The 20536-nt window shown below is 39.7% G+C and overlaps 1 protein-coding gene across 1 annotated transcript in view; it reads right to left on the reverse strand.

The window, feature by feature from the left end:
* LOC108572538 (UNC93-like protein) overlaps positions 1 to 20536 on the reverse strand; it is a 47343-nt gene that overhangs the window by 11575 nt on the left and 15232 nt on the right. Inside the window, exons 2-3 of the mRNA XM_017934789.1 lie at positions 19424 to 20148; positions 14191 to 14410 (exon numbers count right to left, since the gene is read on the reverse strand). Coding sequence (XP_017790278.1) covers positions 14191 to 14410; positions 19424 to 20132 — 929 coding nt within the window. The 5' untranslated portion in view covers positions 20133 to 20148. The remainder of the gene's footprint in view (positions 1 to 14190; positions 14411 to 19423; positions 20149 to 20536) is intronic.

The raw sequence follows: 20536 nt of genomic DNA on the forward strand, positions 1-20536 counted from the left end.
GAAATCTCATTACCGAGGTATGTAAAATGTTTTGAGAGATCTGAAGCCTCGATAAAGAAAGATTGTCCGAAGGAGGTAAAGATTCCGGGTAATTTCTTGCTTAATAGTAGCAGAAAAAAATTAAAATTCTTCGTGTGTGTGTGTGATAGGCATTAAATGAAGTAATTAGCGTGGCTACGGTAATGAAATTTTTGTTTCTGAGAAATACGGAATGTAATGGAGAAGAATTTTTCTGTAAATAGAAGATCATCGATCATTCTTTCTTTTTTTTTTTAAATAACAGTAAAAGAAATGAAGTTACTTCCTTGCGTCTCGTGTGTGATAAAAATGAAGTAACACGTAATACGAAATATTCCACGTTGAAACGCCGAGAATTGTGATTGTAGTCGCCGATCTTTCTCAAACTCAGCATTTTTTCGTTACCTCGAGAAACCGAGCAGCGTGAAATTTCAGCTTTCTATCGCGAACAGTTTGGAAGTTTTGAAAAATTGGACGAAATCGGTCGACACACGTCGTCGATTTAAACATTTCCACTTTGTACGAGAAAATGTTTCGCTCCGAGGAGCTCGGAGTGTGATAAGAAACGATTTTCTTTCGATTCTTCAGCGATACGAGAAAATGTTTGCTTCCAAAGGGCGCAGAGTGTAACACAGAATCCGTAGATTTTCAAATAGTAATGAAAATGTAAGTAATAGAATAAGTAACACAATAAACGATTGGCAGTAGGTAATACAAAAAACAGAATACGTTTCTAAGGTGACAGAGAACAATTCTCTTCCGAGGATCACAATTTTTCGGGAACAGTAGTATGATCGATAAACTCGTGCAACAGAAACAGGCGTGTTATTAGAAATTAATCAACATCTCGATACTTTCTGCACGCTAAACGTATTGTTATTTTTACTCGTCTATTTTGCATCGCTATGATTTATGTCGCGGTTTCACAATACTCTATTCAATCGATGAAAGACGTGATACCGTGATTGCACACTAGGAGTGTAGATAAAATGTGGCACAAGTTCTCGCGATGTATGCAACGAGATACCTTGATAGCAAGTATTTCATTGTTCGAACCGTTTAACGATACAGGAAGTGCGGAATTAAAAGAAAATAATACGCAAAGAACAAACTAAAAATAACCAGTGACAATGATACCCTGGCCTATAATAATAATCAACCTACACATTGGCGCGTGTGCAATTAATATTATAATCGAGGATTCGATCGAGAAAAGTTTCATCGCGTTACAAATCTTCGAGAATTTTTCTTCCCGCTTAATTACAACACCACGAAACTATGCTATCTCTTTCGCAAAAAAAAGAAAAAAGCTTCTGGTCTTCAGATCTCCGAGAATGAATCGTAAAAGAATGTTAAAACTCTCTCTCTCCATTTTTCTTGCGTTACGTACTCCTTTTTCTGCTATTTGCACAGAACGAAAGCATTTTTCCCCTTCGGACAAAGAGAATAACTTAGATTGTAACGTTGGAAGAGAAGAAACATTGGCTAGCAACGAGAAACTCGTTACCTTAGCCGAGATATCCTTTGAAACTTACACTCGAGAATCGCTTCTTCCAACTCGCGTCCATGCCTACTATATAGGCACAGTTTTACTTTCACGGATAAGCTCTTTTTTCTTCGCCGCACTTGGGGAGAGCTGAGAAGCACGTTAACGTGCACGAAAATAAAAACGAGAGAAAATCCAGCGTCATTAAGCGCCATTATAACGTCATCCCTGGCACCGCGCTCGTAACAATGCGGCAAGGTCAGCAAGAATCGTTTTATCTCGCGTGGAAAGGATAAGAAGCGGCTGGAATAGAGAGAGGAATGAATCGGAAACGCGAGGAGGGATCCAGAGCCTCTTTTGCGCGCGTGGTTTTCCCAGCGGCGGTTTTCTGCTGCTCTTTCAGCATGCAAGAAGGCTGGCTTCTGAACCGTTATAACATACTGGTCGAGAGGCATAATCTTCGTCGATACGAAAACGGCGACTCGAAACGATAAATCGAGAACTGTGATTACCATTTAGATTTCGTGGATCTACGATAAAGTGGATCTACGAAAATTTGATTTTTCTTACTTAACCTAACATTAAGTCACGCTGAAAGTTCCCCAGCTTTTAAACCGTTCATTTTGAAAAAGAAAATAATAAAACTCCACTGAATTTGAACATTTCTATTTAAAATAATGTTGAACGACTTAAAACCGCAGGAACTTTCGAGATGGTCTAATATTGGAGTTAGCGTACGTCCCTGTTTGACCGGGAAAGTCCCGGTTTTCAACCCCTCTCTGTGTCCCAACCGGTTTACAAATATGTCTTGGTTTTCCCATTCCTTAATTTCTAAAGAGCTCTGAAGTTTACGGAATTCTACAAATAAATCAAGAATAATGAAACATTTCTTAAAACAGTTGTATCTACAGAAAAATATGACTTGGCTCCTAAATAAATTGTTGTTACACTTTCAACACCTTCACTGCCAAGAAAATTAAGCAGGTTTTGCCTTGGGTGCTAAAAGTTTGTTTAAAGAAAACAGCAAAACTTCTTTAAATTAAACAAGTTAATTAAACTTTGTTCTTCTCTCAGAAACACATTTTTTTCTAAAACTATCGTTCATCCACGGTCATCTTTGCTAACTCACACGGCTGTACACTTTCCTATAGAAAATAGCAGCTAATTCAAAACTTACAGTACCAACTACCAGATATCTCGTGTTAATTACCATTTTATTTTCCATTGTACGTGATGTTTTCGTTACTACGTACTAATAAAAGTACACATTTTCATCAAATTTTCCTTCTGTCCTTTGTCTCTCCACCTATCCCGATTTGGTAACGAAAAAATACAGCAACCCTACCTAATACAGAACCCGGCAAAAAGCTTCCAAGTAACCTGTTCAAGGCTTATGCACGCTTTATACGTTTCTCATTAAAGACAATAGATTTACTTAAACGAATCTGTACTACAAAAGATCGTCGTACTTACTGGAACTTACTGGAATACGTTTATTCTTAGTATAAAAGCTTGTAACCAACAAAATCGTCAGATCTTTTTACCGGGCCCTGTATACACCGCCGGCGTTCACCAGCGAGCACAGATCTCTGCAGCAAAGAACACGCGCGCTGCGTATTTGTCTGTTATGCAACGAAACGTCTGCTCTCATGGCGTGCAAGATATTACGGGGCGGTATTCCTAGACCGACGGAGGTAAAGTAAGAATGAACGAAAGATTCTGCAACCGAGCCGAACAGGCCTGTAGCAAACTTCGCTGTATCGAGTGGCAACGCGGCGGTCGCAACTGCTCTCGTAATTAGATACTGTTGCACGCGTGCATAATACGCGTGCACACGCGCCACAGACGCGGGATCGTGTGTAATTACGAATAAGTTAATTAGCGGGAACGAAAAAGGCTGGCCATCGGTTCGTGGATTTTTCGCGAAACAAGCTGATTAATTAAAATCGCGAAATGTTCGCCAGTCTGGAGGTATGGTATACGGAGTGGTACCTTTTGTTGATTTCTTGCCTTCTCACTTGGTGCCTTTGATAACGTGGCGGAATTTTTATCGCTGCTATATAACGGGAAACCGGGGCAAAGCGAAATGGCGAGGCAAAAGTGAAATATTGTTCTGTATATATATACATGCTACTTGTAGCGCTATTATTATTCTAGTAAGTATGTCAGAAAAAGAAGCCATTATCATTTGCGAGATTGCTTGTTAGCGAGGTAAATTGTTTAGAGTTGCTTGAGGTAAATTTGTCTTTACTTAAAGTTTCAAATTTTCATACGCAAAGCTGTTCTTTTTGAAGTCTGGTAAGTAATACCTTATTTTTTTTAAATAAATTTGCTTTCATTTTTGCAGGGGGTAGAACACCCCGAGACTTCTGAGAACAGGTAAAAATTTGGGAATTTTTTTCACAGGTAAATTACTAAATGAAAAGTTTCAATTTTTTTTTTAAGGGGATATAAACGTAAATTTTAACTTTCTTCCAAGGTGATTTTCACCACTTCGACGTAGACGATTGCCAATATAAAAAGATACGTGTCAAATTTTTTCTTTTTCTAAATTACTATACATCAAAGTTTCATTGAAATCGGTCATTATCACTTTGGAATGTTTCTTTGCTAAAATGTTCCACCAAGTGTTTCACTTTGCCCCAGTTTTCCCCGTACTACAGTAAACCAGCGATAATAATCTTAACGAGTAAGATATTAATAGAAAAAACGGAGAAAAAGCTGAGATTCAAATCCGCGTATGCAATTCGTAATTAGCGGCGCAAAAAGAAAAAGAAAAAAAAGAAAAATAAAGAAGTAGACGCGGCAATAAACGATGGTATTATTACATTGTCAAAGGAAAAGACCAGCTGGAAAATATACAGTTATTTCTTGCTAATTGCGCGAGCGATCGTTCGAAATCGTTTACCTCGATTCGGAATTACGGAGGATTGAGGCGATCGATTGCAAATTAATCATTCCGAGAAAACGGAATTCCAGAGGAATTGCGGAATCACCAGACGTGTAATATCTTGCACGCTCCGCACGTGAAATACCGAGTTATGCGACTATATTGTGCAGGTGAATCGGTCGGCGATGAATTGGATGTTCATCGGAGCGCAGAATGCCGGAAATCGAAAGTACGTCAAGTGTTCCTGGCACGAGATACACCTTTCTCTCGGTGACCATGCTCAACAGGGACAAAGGAGCTGCAGGTTCCGCCATATTGATAAGCAGATGCATTCGTGTGCACGTATACCGTCGACATGTTACAAGAGACGTGATATATTTGGAATAAAGACGAATTTATGTTGCAAAGTGACCTATCAGATCGTGCAACATAAAATTGAATTTCTAATCGATCGCTAATTGATCACACGAATGATCACTCTTGAAAACACTCGTGCTGAGAATGTCCGAGTTTTTTCGTGTTAACTTCATTAAGTTCGTGGAATTCTTGGTAATTTAGAGGTAATGTTTGTTTGAATTTAAAAGAAACAGGATAATTGTAGTCTACAAGTTACGAGAGACGCGATATATTTGAAGTAAAAACGAATTTTATATTGTAAAATGATCTATCAAGTCGTATAACATAAAATTGCATTTTAATTATTTCCTAATTGATCACACAAATGATTACTCTTGAAAACACTCGTTCGTGAAATTCTAGGTAACTTACTATTTGGGGAATCTAAAGGTAACGCTTGTTTGAATGAAAAAAAACTCCGACTTAACATGTCGTGAAACGAAGCCAACAGTTAGTAATTAATACCATTCTTTCGTAAACTGAAATTATACAGGATGTTCAGCAAAGATTGTATCAAACTGTGAAAAAGTGTTCAACAAACGTGATTTCACATAAAACCATAAAACGTTTGGAAAATTGTTGTCGAAAAAAAGAAAGAGGTCTACGATTTTTATCACAAGATTACGTGTTCGATGAAATAAAATCTCTTACAACTTGCAAATACATGCTTTTAAACTTTGACTTTTTTCTTCTTTTTTACTGCTATCCTAAGAGCTTACCAAAAAATTACCTCAGCGCGTATCTCACTTGAAGTTGTTAAGTATTCGATGACTCGCGGACAGTAATGTGTGTTTCTAGTAAAAAAATATGACAAGAGCGTACGTAAGTATCGTGATGGAGGAAAAGGACAATTTTTTTAACCGTCTCGATATAATGCGCTACAATCGTAAATCCGGCTACAATCATCAACACAAGCGTCACATCTGGACGATCCTATGAATGAAGCGCGGTAATACGGTGTATAACAGTCCGTCTTTTACGTAATTCATAAAGGATCGTAAAATCTGCACTCTAACGATACCTTTTTATTCACCCAACGGAGAAATACCGTCATAAATATTTAAACAACGATAGAACATCGATTAAATGTGCCGCGCGTAATCTGTGTCTCTTTTTTTTTTTCTCGATCCCTTTCTAATTCTTAGATAATAATTGCAATTAAATCCCAGGCAGAAACCATTCCGACGAACATTACACCTGGTCTGTACCGAATAATTAAAACCGTTTTCTACTACTTACTACAACATCTCACTTTTAAATTACAATCTTTCGTAGAATTTACACCCCGTAAATTGTAACTTTAATTACTCTTACTCACCCGAAGCGATTACATAAAAAAAGAAACATTTAACGCGAAATTTCTCGGAAGAACGGCAAGACAACGAGCACCGTTTGTCATTAGAAGAAGAAGAAAAAAACTACCTCGTTACGTAAATAATATCATTGTAAGCGTAATTCTTTCTCTGGCTAACGAACACATCTTCCTTCTAACCTCAACTTTCGAAAGAGAATCGCACAGGTTAATTTATTTCTTTTTTTTTCCTTCCTCCCAAGACGTCGGATCACAGACCACTCTCCCATGGCAAGTGGCAATCCGGCGATTAGGTGATAGAAGTGTCGTCACTGTTTGCCAAGGGATATATCCGACGATCTAATGAAATGGAAGGTCAGGCGCATTAATTATCTGTGAAACAGTGGAGACCGTGGTGCGTATGCAAATTGACGTGCCCGGTATGCAGGCTACAACAGTGGACGCGTGCATTGCTACAATAGAAAATCACCATTCTCGCGCGAGCCATTAATATTTTTAGCAACGTGTGTATCATTAGAACGTTGCCAACGTCCGGATAAGAGATCCAACGTCCTTGGTGCGGACGCCGGTAGGTACTGTTATAAAAGGCACAAATAATCTTGCTCCCTGTCTTCATGGACAGCGTGTGATTGAAATGCAAATGACGATCGGGATAAATTGTTCGGCCGATAAATCTTAACAGCAGACGACGACTGGCCTGTTTTGGCCCGTTCACCAATACACGAAACATGAGTCCAGCACGGGCCCGAAATGATAAATGCCTGACAGGTCGGCCCGCTCGTATGACTCGATCACTGCCGAAAGCTGTTCGTCTGCCCGAATCGTTGGCGCCACACGAGAAATCCCCATAAGTAACGGTATTCGCGTGTTTTCTTTTTGTTTTGTTCTTTTTTTTTTTGCCCACATGCGAGAAATGTCAATCTTAACAGAACAATTCGAGCTTTGGTAAGTGTGATAAACGAGGATAGTTATCGTATAGTATTCACGCAAATTGTAGTTATCATATCGCTACTGTATTGTGTACATTCTTTCCTGCAAGAATGCTGTTGAGTATATGTATTATGAATAACTATGTTTGAAATATTGTTCGTTGTATGTTGGTCGGTAGTTATTGATGAACACGCCATGAACGATGATTCAAAGGTGTATTTGAACCTTCGTCGGTATCGCCGAGTGTTACATTAGATATTCTATTTGCGAACCGATCAATCATGCTCGACGCGGGAAAAAAAAGAGAGAAATACCCCGGTCCCCGAGGTTATTCTCTATTTTACGGTGAAATTTCTCTTGCGTAACCAAAAATACCGTACACTTTCTTTTTCTTTCTACAACTCGACTTGTACGTTCTGTGAAACGAGCTTCTGCGCCATTTTTCTTCGTAAAGACACGGATAAGGTATGACGACCGAATAAATAAATGCACGAACGGTGTCTGGCAGAATGTTGTATAATTACGGTAGAAATCGACCTGAAGAGATTTCATGTAAATGTCTCTTCCTTGTACCATATTCTCCCGACGCTACTGATTGTCACGTGTAACATGAAAAAAGGAAAAACTCTCCTTCGATCTAATTCTCTTTCGTTTCTATGGTGAAATTGTTTACGTAATCGAAAATACTATAATTTATCTTCGTGTTTACATTGCTTCTTTGCGCTCCTTGGATTCCGTAACACCTTCTTAACGCAGTTTTCTTCTCTTCGAAAAATCTACCAATGTGTAAATAATGTGCTTATTACGAAACCTAACAGACACACCGTGATCGTATTTAAATCGAATGAAATCGAGATATAATTAGATATTAGGTCGTTGCACATGGAATGGCTGATTTCTAAATGAAACTTTAAATCTCGATAACGTAGCCAAAATGAAATTTTATCGATCAAAGTAAGCTACGTTTCCGTCAATGAATTGCAAGTGAATTTAGCGTATTATTATAAGAATCTGAGTATTAGCAATAAATTTGTCAAACGCATTTTTAATCGTCGCTTGAATATTCTTCTTTTCGTTAAAAAATGATTCAAACGCTTAAACGAACGTTGCGTTTTTCCTTCACTAACTGCTCCTCTATCCTAAATGTTGCATTGATATTTTGCGTTGCACTATGTCTCCGTTTCAATTCATAAAAGAAAATCACTCGAATTTGATTAGAATCGATTCTCCACATTTTACATAACCTTAACCTAACTTTTTCAGCTAAACAAGTCTTGCATTTAAAACAGTAGACTGTAAGTTTCACTATTTCATAGGACAATCGACGCGATTTTAGTTCGTAGAAACAAGACGGAATCTGCCGGTATACGAACACCGCCATTAAATACAATTTTGCGCGAAATAATTCCACTGTAATGCATCTTTATCGTGCAAAAATACACGAGAAGCTATTTGATCACTCATAAATTCGAGCTGTTTTTTCCTTTTTAAATCACGAAGCAGCTGAAAACCAGGCCGAGAGGCTTGTACCCTCGCATGCGCGGAGACTTCAATGCTGGCAACAGCCAGAAATTTATCGAGTTTTAATAAGTACAAATTGCGGCGGGTGGTTGCGTAACCGCCGTGCTTCGATGCATCCCGCATCGGATGTACGCTATTTTGTAATCATGAGCAGAGCAATGTTTATAGCGATTCTGAATGGGAGAAGGGGAGGGGATCTTGCACGGATCTCGCGCGATACACGCTTATTAAGGTGCGCGTTTCGTAATACTCCTGGAAAAAAACATTACTGTCTTTTTCCTCGCTCTTTTTTTCTCTTCCGTTAGGTGGGCGAATTTTCAAGAATTCGCATCCCGGTACAGGAGGCTTCTGTAAACTTAATCTGGCCGCGAGATTTGTGTATTCGCGGCTATTAACGATCGCGATCGTCTTCGATCGAACGAAACTAAGAAAAAAAAAAATCATCATTACGGAAAGAAGAAGAGAACGTTATTCGGGCGAATTTTCAAAAATTCGCATCCCGCTCCAGGAGGTTTCCGGAAACTTAATCCCGTCGTAAGATTCGTGCATTCGCGGCTATTAACGATGGCGAACGTCTTCGTTCCAACAAAAATAAACAAAAAATCATCATTACGAAAGGGAAGAGGAACAAAAGAACGAGAATTTCGATCGATCCTCGATTGACGTGGAGTTACGTTGAGAAAGGTACGAACGGGAAAAAACTTCTCGACGTGTTACGTATGAATTTAAACTACGTGATTTAAATATGGACGGAAGGGGGGGGGCGGGAGAAATTGAAATTCCTACAAATAAAGCAAAAAGAAGAAAAACAAACGAAAACCTCGAACGTTAACGAAGAGGCGTGTATCTCGAAGCGGTGAAGTACTGTTTCGTTGACACCTGCCCGTCCAGAGGATATGTATAATTTATTTGACCGTAGGCAAGCTTCCAGGGGAGTTCCCGGCCGGATCATCGCGCTTCCATCGTCCATCCGATTGAAATACGAAACTTTTTTGCTCTTCCTTCGTTGGCGGATATAGTGTTCTCAGCCATCGGATCCAGGCAAATTGATTTCTCCGAAACATGAATATTTTTCGAGCTCTTTTTCTCTTTTATTACAACCGTTTGTTGTAACCCTCCCCACGTCACGGAAGAGTGATTTTATATTAATCAGCTAGGCGGTTAGAGTTTTTTTTTTTTTTACACCGTCGTGCGTTTTTTGCTTCCACGCGAATCCGTGCAAGTGAAACGGTTTTGACATTGACTTCTAGCGTAGCAACTTCGTTAACCTACATCCCAACTAGAAACCAATTGGTGACGTTACGTTTCTTTAACGACTTTCTTGACAATGACTCCCGGGACCGTTTTGTCATTTACGATATTCTCGTTGGTCTTTCGAGTTTTACAGGCAACGCGCGTACCGCAGTGACGCTTTAACCATACGATAATCCGTTTCCCGCTAATGAGCAGAAATGTTTAACGTTCCCGCGTCTTATCTACCGAAAATTTCCGTAATATTTGCATAACGATATAGATAAAATACATTTCGTTACCGTCACTTTATTGTATAACGCCGTTGTATACATACAGGATGATTCACTAATCATTGTAAAGTCATCACAAGTGTAACATCGATATCTCACAGAAATTCTAATTATTTCACGTTTTCAACAGGTTTTAGGGTAAAAGTGGAAGTTCTGTGTTAGTAGAAAGACGCAAATATCGACGTCTTTTTTAAAAGGTTTTTTCTATATTCTATAATTTTGGCTATTAACCCTTTTACCTCTGTTAGCGCCTGTAGATGCTTTGCAGATATTCTCTCACCGTGACCTTGGCGACTTTTGGCACATTTTCACCAAAATTTAACCCTTAATTTTTGCCCTTTGCGCGCTTCCACCTTAATTTAATAAAACGATAAATTTTTAAATTAAAATCTTTTAAATTTAAAAACGCCCAAACAAAAGATTTTACGGCCGTGATTGAACGTCTACCGTCACATACTAAAACCTGCCGCGACGAAAGGGTTAAGATGCAAACGTTATGACGTATTTCGCGTCAGTTTGCAAGAATCGAGAAAATTACAGGACGCTGCTTTTCTCATTCCAATCGAGCGTAGTACATTGAACGAGTGAAATGGAACGTTTAATTTCATTCAAGGCTGAACATAAATTAATAATTACAGCTCAATGTCATTATTGATCGAATGCATATGACGTTGGTGAAATTACGTAGGTAGACCTTTAGTTGTCGCGGAGAAAAAAAATATTTATCCGCAGATTTATCGAAAGGTTTGCAAATATGCGGATCAACGTGCACGAAATTCATCATTGTCAGCCATTGTGCCTATTTGCATACGGCTCCAGGTGTACACGTGTAAATATTAAAAGTTAATTGCGGAAACATAAATTTTTACCTCCGGTGTCTGCGGCATTAAGGCACGTTCTAAACGGATGAAGATATCACAATTTTCGAGGGTAAACCGATAAAAATCTGTTTTTGAACAATTTCACATGGTTGCGTCAATGTTTCCTCTACGTCATTCATCGTGCACGATCTACATTATCGTGTTCTGTCCCTTTGTTTACACGCTTCTTATTATGCTTATCCGAAAGGCAAGGAAACGTCGAACCATTGACTCACAAAGTGTGAGCTTTTTCGTTAAATAACGAAAGTTCAATAGCATTGATCTTAGATTTATCTTTTCCTTTAGTGAGATTAAAATCGTTCAACTACGAAACAGTTCGTCAAATTAGAGATACTTAAAGCTGGCGTATTAATCGAAGGCAAGCAGAAGTGAGTTGAAGCGTAATGGAATTAGGATGTTTTAGCATCCGATCGAAATAACGTTGTTATTCCGTGATAATACGCGGCTCACCGTTGCTTCGAAATTCGCAAAATTCTGAATAAACAGAGACGTTAAAAATCGCTCTTATCTTATAATTTGCAAGTATGACACGCGTGCGTTCCCGCTACGTGCTCGATATTTCAGAAGTGTAAACGGAAAGTGCGACGTCTCTGGATTCTCATCGATCATGTCTTTCGCGGTGTGAAAATATAAACATGTAAATTAAGCGGATTAATCGAATTTGTCATCTTAATCTCTTATATACGAGTGCTTATTTTCATTTTCGTTGTTCCGTAGGCGTTAATCCTTTGTACACCAAAGGTGTCACAGCGGCGCCATTGAAAGTCTCAAACTCGTTCCTTCAAAATTCTTCTTTACACGAAAATAATCATAAAAATCAATTTTTATTTCTCAAATGATAAATAATCCTCCATTTAAAAATGGTAAATAATTCTTTCACCAATAGAATTCTGATACTTTAATCGAAATTTAAGGTAACCTAATAAAATAGGTTTTCTATACTCGTGATACTTTATCTCGCGTCCGCACGACAGAAAAGAAAAAACCGTACGGAGCAAAGCGAAGATCCTGATAATGGCGTTACCGAGCTGAAAACACGGATGATGACTTCTAATGTCGGAAATGGAAAAATACGGAGTTTCACCGGTTGTCTTAATTAGTAGTCATACATCTCAGAGCCGAGTCGATATTTGTTCAACTTGAAGTAATTCGCGAGATGTGCCAGCCGTACAGAAGCTTTTAGAAGTGTTTTTCGAATAATAAACAGAAGGTTAACCCGCGTTAAAATGATAAACACGATTTCACGAGGCCTATTTACCTATGATTCATCGATATCAAATATTGACGTTAAATCGAAAATGGCCACACAATGGGGTATTCTTCTCTCTCGAATACGATCTGTCTTTACGTTTTTCTTACGGTTCAAGTTCGACTATAGAGCAGCAGCACGCTTAATGAAATCCTTCGACAGAGGATGTGATAAGTCGCGACGTGTAATTTGTCACTGGCCCTGCACATGCTTCTTAGGCTCTATGTGCGTCATGGTTTGAAGATGACAGTGTTGTTAGGATTGCGAATCCCGTAAAACTTCTAATTGAAAAGCAGAATAAATTTTCAACTCTTTAAACCGTTTAATTGATAATCACAAATGCGTAGAAAGTAATTATTCCCCGTGATAACCTCCACCTATACGATGCATCATTGATTCTATTGCACAACGTATTCGTAATTATAACAATTTTTCAACGGCGTAAAAGACACTGATAAATTATAGATAATTCGTGAGTATTGGGACACTTATTGAACGTGAAGCTAACCTAAACAGTCGCTGTAAAATTATTAAAATTCTGAAAAAAATGATTCAGTCTGGAATCTTGTTGTACAGCGTGTAGTTAAGAATGAAAAAGTAGCGAGTTCCTAAAATTTTATACAAATTTCACGTCTTGAAAATACTCGAAAGAACAATATTCTAACGAAATGAATTTATCAATAAAGAAAGTAAGACATTAAGTACACTATTGAAGAAAACAAGGAAAATAATGAATAGTCATAGAATAATGAAATATTATCCACGTTCGTAGTAGTACACTCTCTTTCATAAGTATTAGGACACTTGTTGTATGTGAAGCTAAACAGTCGTAGCAAAATTATTAAGATTCTGTTGTACAAGTATATACGATCAAACTTCTAAATTTCTATTTCCATTGAAGGTGCCTTCATAAAAATAAGGTCCTGACAATGTGGCATTGATTATGCTCCACCAAACATTCACACGAAAATGAGTTTGTTGCAGGTCGTTGAACTTGTCTCGGCAACTGCTTTCATATAATATAAAAACAATAATAGCTATCAATTTAAAAATAGTTCGTGGTAACCATTGCAAATTTACAAAATTTATTTAAACTCTCGTATTGTGTATAAAAAATACTGAAACTTTATCCTATTCTATTTCTCTCACAAATCTACCACTTACGAGAAAAACGCTGGAAAATTAACGTCGTGAACACCCCGTAGATTTTCACTAACGTATAATACTAACTTTGTCGAAGAAATGTAATTTAAATGACACGGTACTTTCTATACAGACACAACGGGTGTCCCAATACTTATGAACAAGAGTGTACAACGTAACCAATCGGAAAGTACATGAATTCTTCAAAGACGTTATAAGAAATCGTAAAACATCCGATAAATTCCCACTTGTCGCTATTTTCCAGAAAAAAAGCAAAAAAAACAGAAAAAAAAATAGAATAAGACGTATCGTACACCAAGCAAACGAGCCTCGAGTTATCAATTCCTAAATAATCGACGAATAATTTTTCAAACCTCGCCGAGAAACTTGCACATGTTCCAACGTTAATTCAACTGTCCAATAAATCCGTAATCATAGCGATCCTACCTAGAAAAAACACACATACCGCGTAATAAACAGGTACCCGTACCGTGTGCAGGTAATCTAACTTTGAATTATCAACGATAAATAATGAGAAAGTAATTTTTCAACGTTATTATCGTCCCTGGCGGAATGTCTTCTTTTGCCGCGTCCTCAACGACGTGTCACGGTGTGTACGACGGTTGGGAATAATGCAATAAATACGGTTATTACCGGTGGCAGCCGACATTTGTATTCTACTATTAATCGTCCCTCGAAGTTGAGATGAAAAATTAAAGGTCGACAGAAAGTGGAAAGCTGCTGCTGCTGCTGCGGGCTGGCTGGCTGGGCTGTTCAGCTCGGAACAGATCAGCGGCGCACGTGTATATAAGTAAGTAAGTGCGTTGCGTTGGAAACTCACCTCGAAAGAGGATCGACGAACAGGGCGACGATTATTACAGCGATGACTACACAAGTGAGATAGATCGCAGAAATTTCGTAGATCTCGGACTCCGGGGGACGCTCCAGGGTTTCGTGGCCTCCGTTACCAAGGACGCAGAAGTCGGCGCCGCACAGCTTGATTTTGTTCCAGTTCGTCGTGCTGTTCCCGCCACCGCTGCCGAACTCTCCCTCGCTGAGCACTTGCAATTCAAACAGAACAAACGGCTTTGATTAACGAATTCGGTTATCAGGTGTTTAATATAATGTAGCTGGAAGCGAGAAATGTTGCGCTTGAGAAATAACATTTCAGCTAAATTTCGATAACGAATATAGCCCAGGTAGGTATTATTTGTTAATCGTTCTTCTTCTTCTTTTTTTTTCTTCTTTTCTTTACTCAGGTGACCGAATTTTTCGCGAAACGTAATTTTCTTATTACAAACGGCGAGTGTTTACTTTCTGGATATTACTCAGCCAGGTTCTCTGGCAAAAGTAAAAACATGCTTTTTATTCTCGCGTCCAGAGAAGCGGTAAATTAATTGTAATTCTTGCTTTGCTGGCGTTTAATTGAATTGTCTGCGTAAAAGTACGAACTTCTGTGCGAGTCGACGAAATTTATAGGCCAGCGAACGAGTTCAGAACTGAATTTAAATCGAATAGAAGTGAAGAGTGGATGGTATAAGTGTATCGAAAATTTTTGCTTATTTTCTGCTTCATTTCACCTGTTCGAAAACTGGGTTCTTCTTTTAAATTTCACCCATAGTCTAATTGACAATCAGACAGCTAATGACTAAAACATTGCACAATGTCCTCGTCAATGACACGTAACAAGGCAGTGGACGATTAAACGTTTATTTCTTGTATCATGTCACAAACCGCGACATAACGAACGTGAAATTTTACATACAATAAAACCATAAAAAACGTCAGTGGCGAAATAAAATTACAGGCAAAACGCATCCTATCAAGAACAAACATTAAACTATCAACAATTTATCAAGATCGTCTACAACTTTGCGGACAATCAAGCAATACCTATGCAACTATTTATGCATCTGATTAAAATCTATTAACTATTCGCAACACGTACACGCGATCATAGGTATTTTAAACATTTCACAAGACGTACATGTACATACGCATACTTGTATTCTAACGGAGCAGAAATAATCAAAAAATTGAAGACAAGTCGATACGCGAGGAATGTGTCTGAATGATCCATAGCAAACGTTCGCATGCTGAAAACCAGCGATAAATCAATCTGTCTACTTGAGATAACTAAAAAATTCCACCCTAACGATTCCTTCTTTTGTTCGTCGAAAATCAGAATTTCACCTAGCAAAGAAAAAGAAAAAAAGAAGAAAAAAATTCTCTCCTTCCTCGTCCTTCTTCGTTCGACGATCTCGTTTCTCAAACATGCAAATGTCGTGCCAAACAGCAATCATGCGACACCAGCGCGAAACGTATCGGCATTCTGGAATTCACATTGGCCAATCTGCGTATACGCGGTCATCGGACGGCGAACGACAGGATTTACAATGTCTCCCACCATCGTTTCCAATTGTCCGCAAGTCCTACTTATCGGCCTATAATATATTCAACTCTGTGTGTGTGTGTGTGATGGTAGGAACGCGATTTTCTTGCAACCAACGAGGCTGAGACGTTTAATAAAAAGCCACCGTCATCCAGACTGTTCTAGCAGTTTCCTCGGTTTAGCCGGGTATAACGGACGGCGGGGAATCGGGGGGATATTTATGCGCGTTCATGAAGATTTTCACGTGAACATATATCCTCGAGAACGAGCGGTCGTTCCGTGCCGTTTGAAAAATATAGCGCCGCTGAAGCGTTTCGGTTAATTTCCTCGGTAATTCGAGAAATGTGCAACGAGCTATGCGAGTCTTCGTATACGTCTTCATTAAAGGTATCCAGTTAATGTACACGCGGCATTGGAAAACAAGCGGCACTTTCGATTAAACGTGGCCCGTGTACGAGACATAAATTAAACATAATTAAGGAACGTGTGTGTATATGTGTTCGCGAAAAACAAAAAGAAGTCGTACACCCGCTGCGTTGTCTCGTTTTTTTTCTGTTTCTCCATGCGGCGAGCTTAGTCATTGTTTATGGATGCGTTTATCGCATTTTGATAATCACGGTTTGCGCGTATTGTTGCATCGAAGGAACGAAAAAAAAACACGCGTTTCCTCACGGTGTAATGTTTACACCGCCCGCTGGTAACGCTAATTGGGTTAGCAGATAACGTAACATTCGTAATCGACTTGGAATAAACCGCCGTAAGATTGTTGTTCAAGGGTGGAGTGACGTTATCGGTTCGATAATAGGCTTCTTTTATCCTATCGTATCGTTTAAGCTAGCCATAATCCCCGAGTCCATTTTCAGCTACACAAATTCTCTGAACAATCTCAAAGGAGTCGGAAGAAACTCGGTGAAAACAGGTTCTAGCAAGGTGCGCCTATAGTCCGTTCGGAATCAGTCGACCGCTCAAGGCCGCCGAGACGCCACCCCCTCCATATCCTACTCGACTACTTTGCACCCAGACACACGTCAAAATGATGAAAAGGAGAAAAAATCTCCTACAAAGTCGCCTGACAAATTTAAAAGTCATTCTAAATAAAAGTGTATACACCATCCGCTGTTCCTTCTTTATCCCAAAGAAATGACAAATTCTACAATGGAACTATTCCTTTCTTCGATTAAACGCTAGCATTCAAGTTTTACCGTTTCATTGTTGGAAACTTTATAAAAATTAGATAACAGAAAGAAATCTTCCACAGAGTTATCTATGGTGCCGGGCGAGATGACCTTGAGCGATCGATCAATTTCGCGCAGGCTATAGGCAGTTGAAGAGCGAGAAAACGAACTGAGGCCGCCATTTGCTCGCCTCGAAGCATCTCTACACGGTGACGAGCGAGTGGTCGCGCGCGTGCAAAGCGGCGCCATGTCGACGGAAGTGCCGTTGCCCGGCGGGAGGAAGCTGCGATCGCGCGCGATTGAACGGTTCGAATCGTAGAAAACGGTTAAAACCCGCGTTACCGCCGCCCGGTATCGGGGAATGCGTACGAGGTGGCACGGAAACCGACTATTACAGGTTTATACCGGATAAATCTTGTTTCTTCCCGCGTGCGAAGCGCTCTCCGTCGCCTTTCCACCAGCGTCGCTGTCTTTCTCGTCGAGTCTCTCGTCGGCGTTGTCAGTCAGACCCGTTCGAAACCCGAGTGTGTCCATGGAGAACGTTAGTAGTATATAGGCGCGAGAGTTGTGTTGTCGATCTCGTCGGCCAGCCAACCAGCCAGCCAGCCAGTCAGTCAGGGAAAGGACCGAATGTTTGGCCCGACTGTCTGACCACGCACGCATTATTACTGCTACGCACGCCGTGTGTGTCGCAACTGCACGATGTTTACGAACCAGCGCGGCGTGATCTCACAAACGTTTTCACACCTCGTCGATGGGCTCTGCTAACGGAACATACACTTGTGTCCAAAAGTTCCTTATCACTTGCCCCTGATAGTAACCATATCGAATACTCTATTGATATTTTCACGAAATGATGATAATAATTATGCTTGCATTTTCTCTGCTTTTTCCTTGATAATGGAAAAATGCTCTGTGGAGTATATATTTGGTATTGATACTTTTCACAAATATTACTGCTGTTTAATTAATTCCTGAGTCGTTGGTCTCCTTGGTAATATTTTAACGTTGTGAAAGAAAATTCCTAATTTTCTTCCGAAAAGTTGTCGGGCTCTTCGCAACACGTAATTACCCGAAACTTTTGACCGATAGTATACGTAATCATGGACAAGTAGGTCTTCCACAGGAAGAAATAAAGGAGAGGATCGAATGATTGCCAAATTTATGGCGGGTAGAGTGATATTGACACCAATTCGTCGCGACCTTGAACAACTTATCTACGAATCGTTTCGATGAAAACAGCTCTTCAGAGATGATTTGGTAGTTGAGATGGGTCTCGACATTTGCATTTCAAATGCTACTTTCGACTTTTGGGCTCGTGTTCGAGAGGTTTAATTTGCCGTGTGAAAGAGGTAGAGGTAGATGGGGAAATTATTGTATGGGACGAGGCTGAAAGAAATTTTGAGCCGGATGAAGTTCGTGCGTATTCAATGAGAAAGACTCTGTTTAACGTAACGGTACGGTTAATTAGAACCGATTTATAGTATTGGTGGGTAGGCATTTAGCCTGTAGAGTGTAGAGGAATGCTTTCTACTGGTTTTCCTTATGTGCACGTTACTTCGGTAACGTTTATGCATTCTAACGTAATTCAGCGTGGCTGTTCTATTCAACTAACCATTAACGAGTAATCCCATTTTTAGATAACTTGATAATTGGCTTCCACAGAAGTGATCGTCTTAATTTCACTTCGCTAATTAGAAACTAAATACCTGTAACTCGTCGAACAAAAACTGCTCTAAAACTTCCAACTAATTCCCGCATATTTATTCCTCGATTAATGACGCGATAACTGATATATTCACGCCAAGCCTAATTTACTGTATTATTAATATTCATATTGCAACTTTTCTGGAACGCAGATATCTTATCGGGCGAATTACACAGCAGGTCATTGACAAGGATATAAATTGTTAAATTTAATTTTCAAAACCTGCTATCTGCCAGTTTTTTGTCCAAAATGATCCCGAACAAGACATAAACAATTCGGACAAAAATCCTGGTACACCTTGATCTTCATCCGCAGACCATTAATCATAACACTCGTTCGATATCTACCAATGTTATCAGCAACAGGGAATTAAAATTTTCTATCCCCTCTCGATGTTCAACAAAAAGTTCATACTTCACAGAACCTAATCCTAAACTCTGGAACAGTAGCGTAGACCAGGGGTCGGAAAACTGCGGCCCGCCATCAGTTTTTTTGGCCCGCGAGTTATGTACAGTTAAATGAAATATTATCCAAAAAGAAAGAATTCCATATTTCTCATTAATAAATGTGTATCACAAATAAAGAATTTGTCAAAAAATTTTTATTTGTAGTTAACTACCTACATACATACATACGTAATAATCTCAATTTTCTCTCTTAGCCCACAAAGCCAAAAAATATTTAGTATCTGGCCCTGCAGAAAAAAAGTTTGCCGACCCCTGGCGTAGACCATCACAAAGTTAGATCTACCACTGATGCAAAGGAAAGAAAAAAAGAGATAAGCAAGGCCATAACTTACCCAACGAAGAGATGAGGTTTCCCCACAGTTCAGCGGTCTGCCATGCAAGGAAGAAGAAGCCGAAGAACCGAACGACGATGGCGTCCACGGGTTGATCGGTGAGTTTCGCGTAGACACCACCGACCTGCGTGAGGTAGGTGGCCTTAGCCGCCCACATGGGCGCGGCACCAAGACCGAGGAGAACACCGGCCGGTACCAGGGTGTAAAATTTCGGATAGAACTGAGAGCCGATGTACGGTGCATAGCACAGCATCGACACACATAAGGTCCATTTCACGGTGAGTCTCTTGATAACAAAGGTAGGCACGAAGATGCAGGAGAGCACCAATGCTGCGTAAATCGCGGATAGGGACACGGTACCAAGACCGTCGCTGGCGTTTATCGACGACTGCAGATTCGCCGTGCCTTGGAACGCGGTGAACTGCACCATAAACGCCACGGATACGGTACTGATGTTCTTCAAAATTCGCCATTTCTCGCCACGGGACAACTTGAATTTTCTGGACTGGGTGTCGTCGTCTGTCGACGATAATTGCGGTGGTTTCTGTGGCTCTGGAGGTATACCATCGGTACCGTCGTCCTTGTAACCCTCGTTTCTGTAACCAACACCACTCACGGTCACCGTGTACACGGTCTCCTCACCACCGCCGCCGCCTCCACCGTCACCGCCGCCGACACTTCTGGTACCGTCGTGTTGTGCGGCTACCATTCTACGTGCTTGCTACCTGCAACAAAATCGGTCGAGCGATTATTAATTTACGTTCGAACTCGACGACGATGATGGTTCTTTTTAGTCTTGTATCGGTAAGAGGAAAATTCTCGATGGTGTTCTGATACAGGTAGTAGATAAATCATTGTTACATCTACTGTGTAGATTTTATATTTTTCAAATTATGAAATATTACGGAAGAAAAAGTAAAATTGTAAAATTGTCATTGAAATATCACTGTAGTAAACTGGCCAACAGGATTCAAATAATCCCTGAAATTTCTGCTATCTTAAAATGTCAGGTGACTATAGCTGCTCGTAGTATGCAGAGATCACATTGTATCTCTCGACTATAGTCGTTCGTAGCAGTGAAAGGGTTAACATTTAAATTACCCCGTGAAATTA

This window comes from Habropoda laboriosa, unplaced genomic scaffold (genome assembly GCF_001263275.1).
Source record: "Habropoda laboriosa isolate 0110345459 unplaced genomic scaffold, ASM126327v1 scaffold129, whole genome shotgun sequence".
Lineage (NCBI taxonomy): Eukaryota > Metazoa > Arthropoda > Insecta > Hymenoptera > Apidae > Habropoda > Habropoda laboriosa.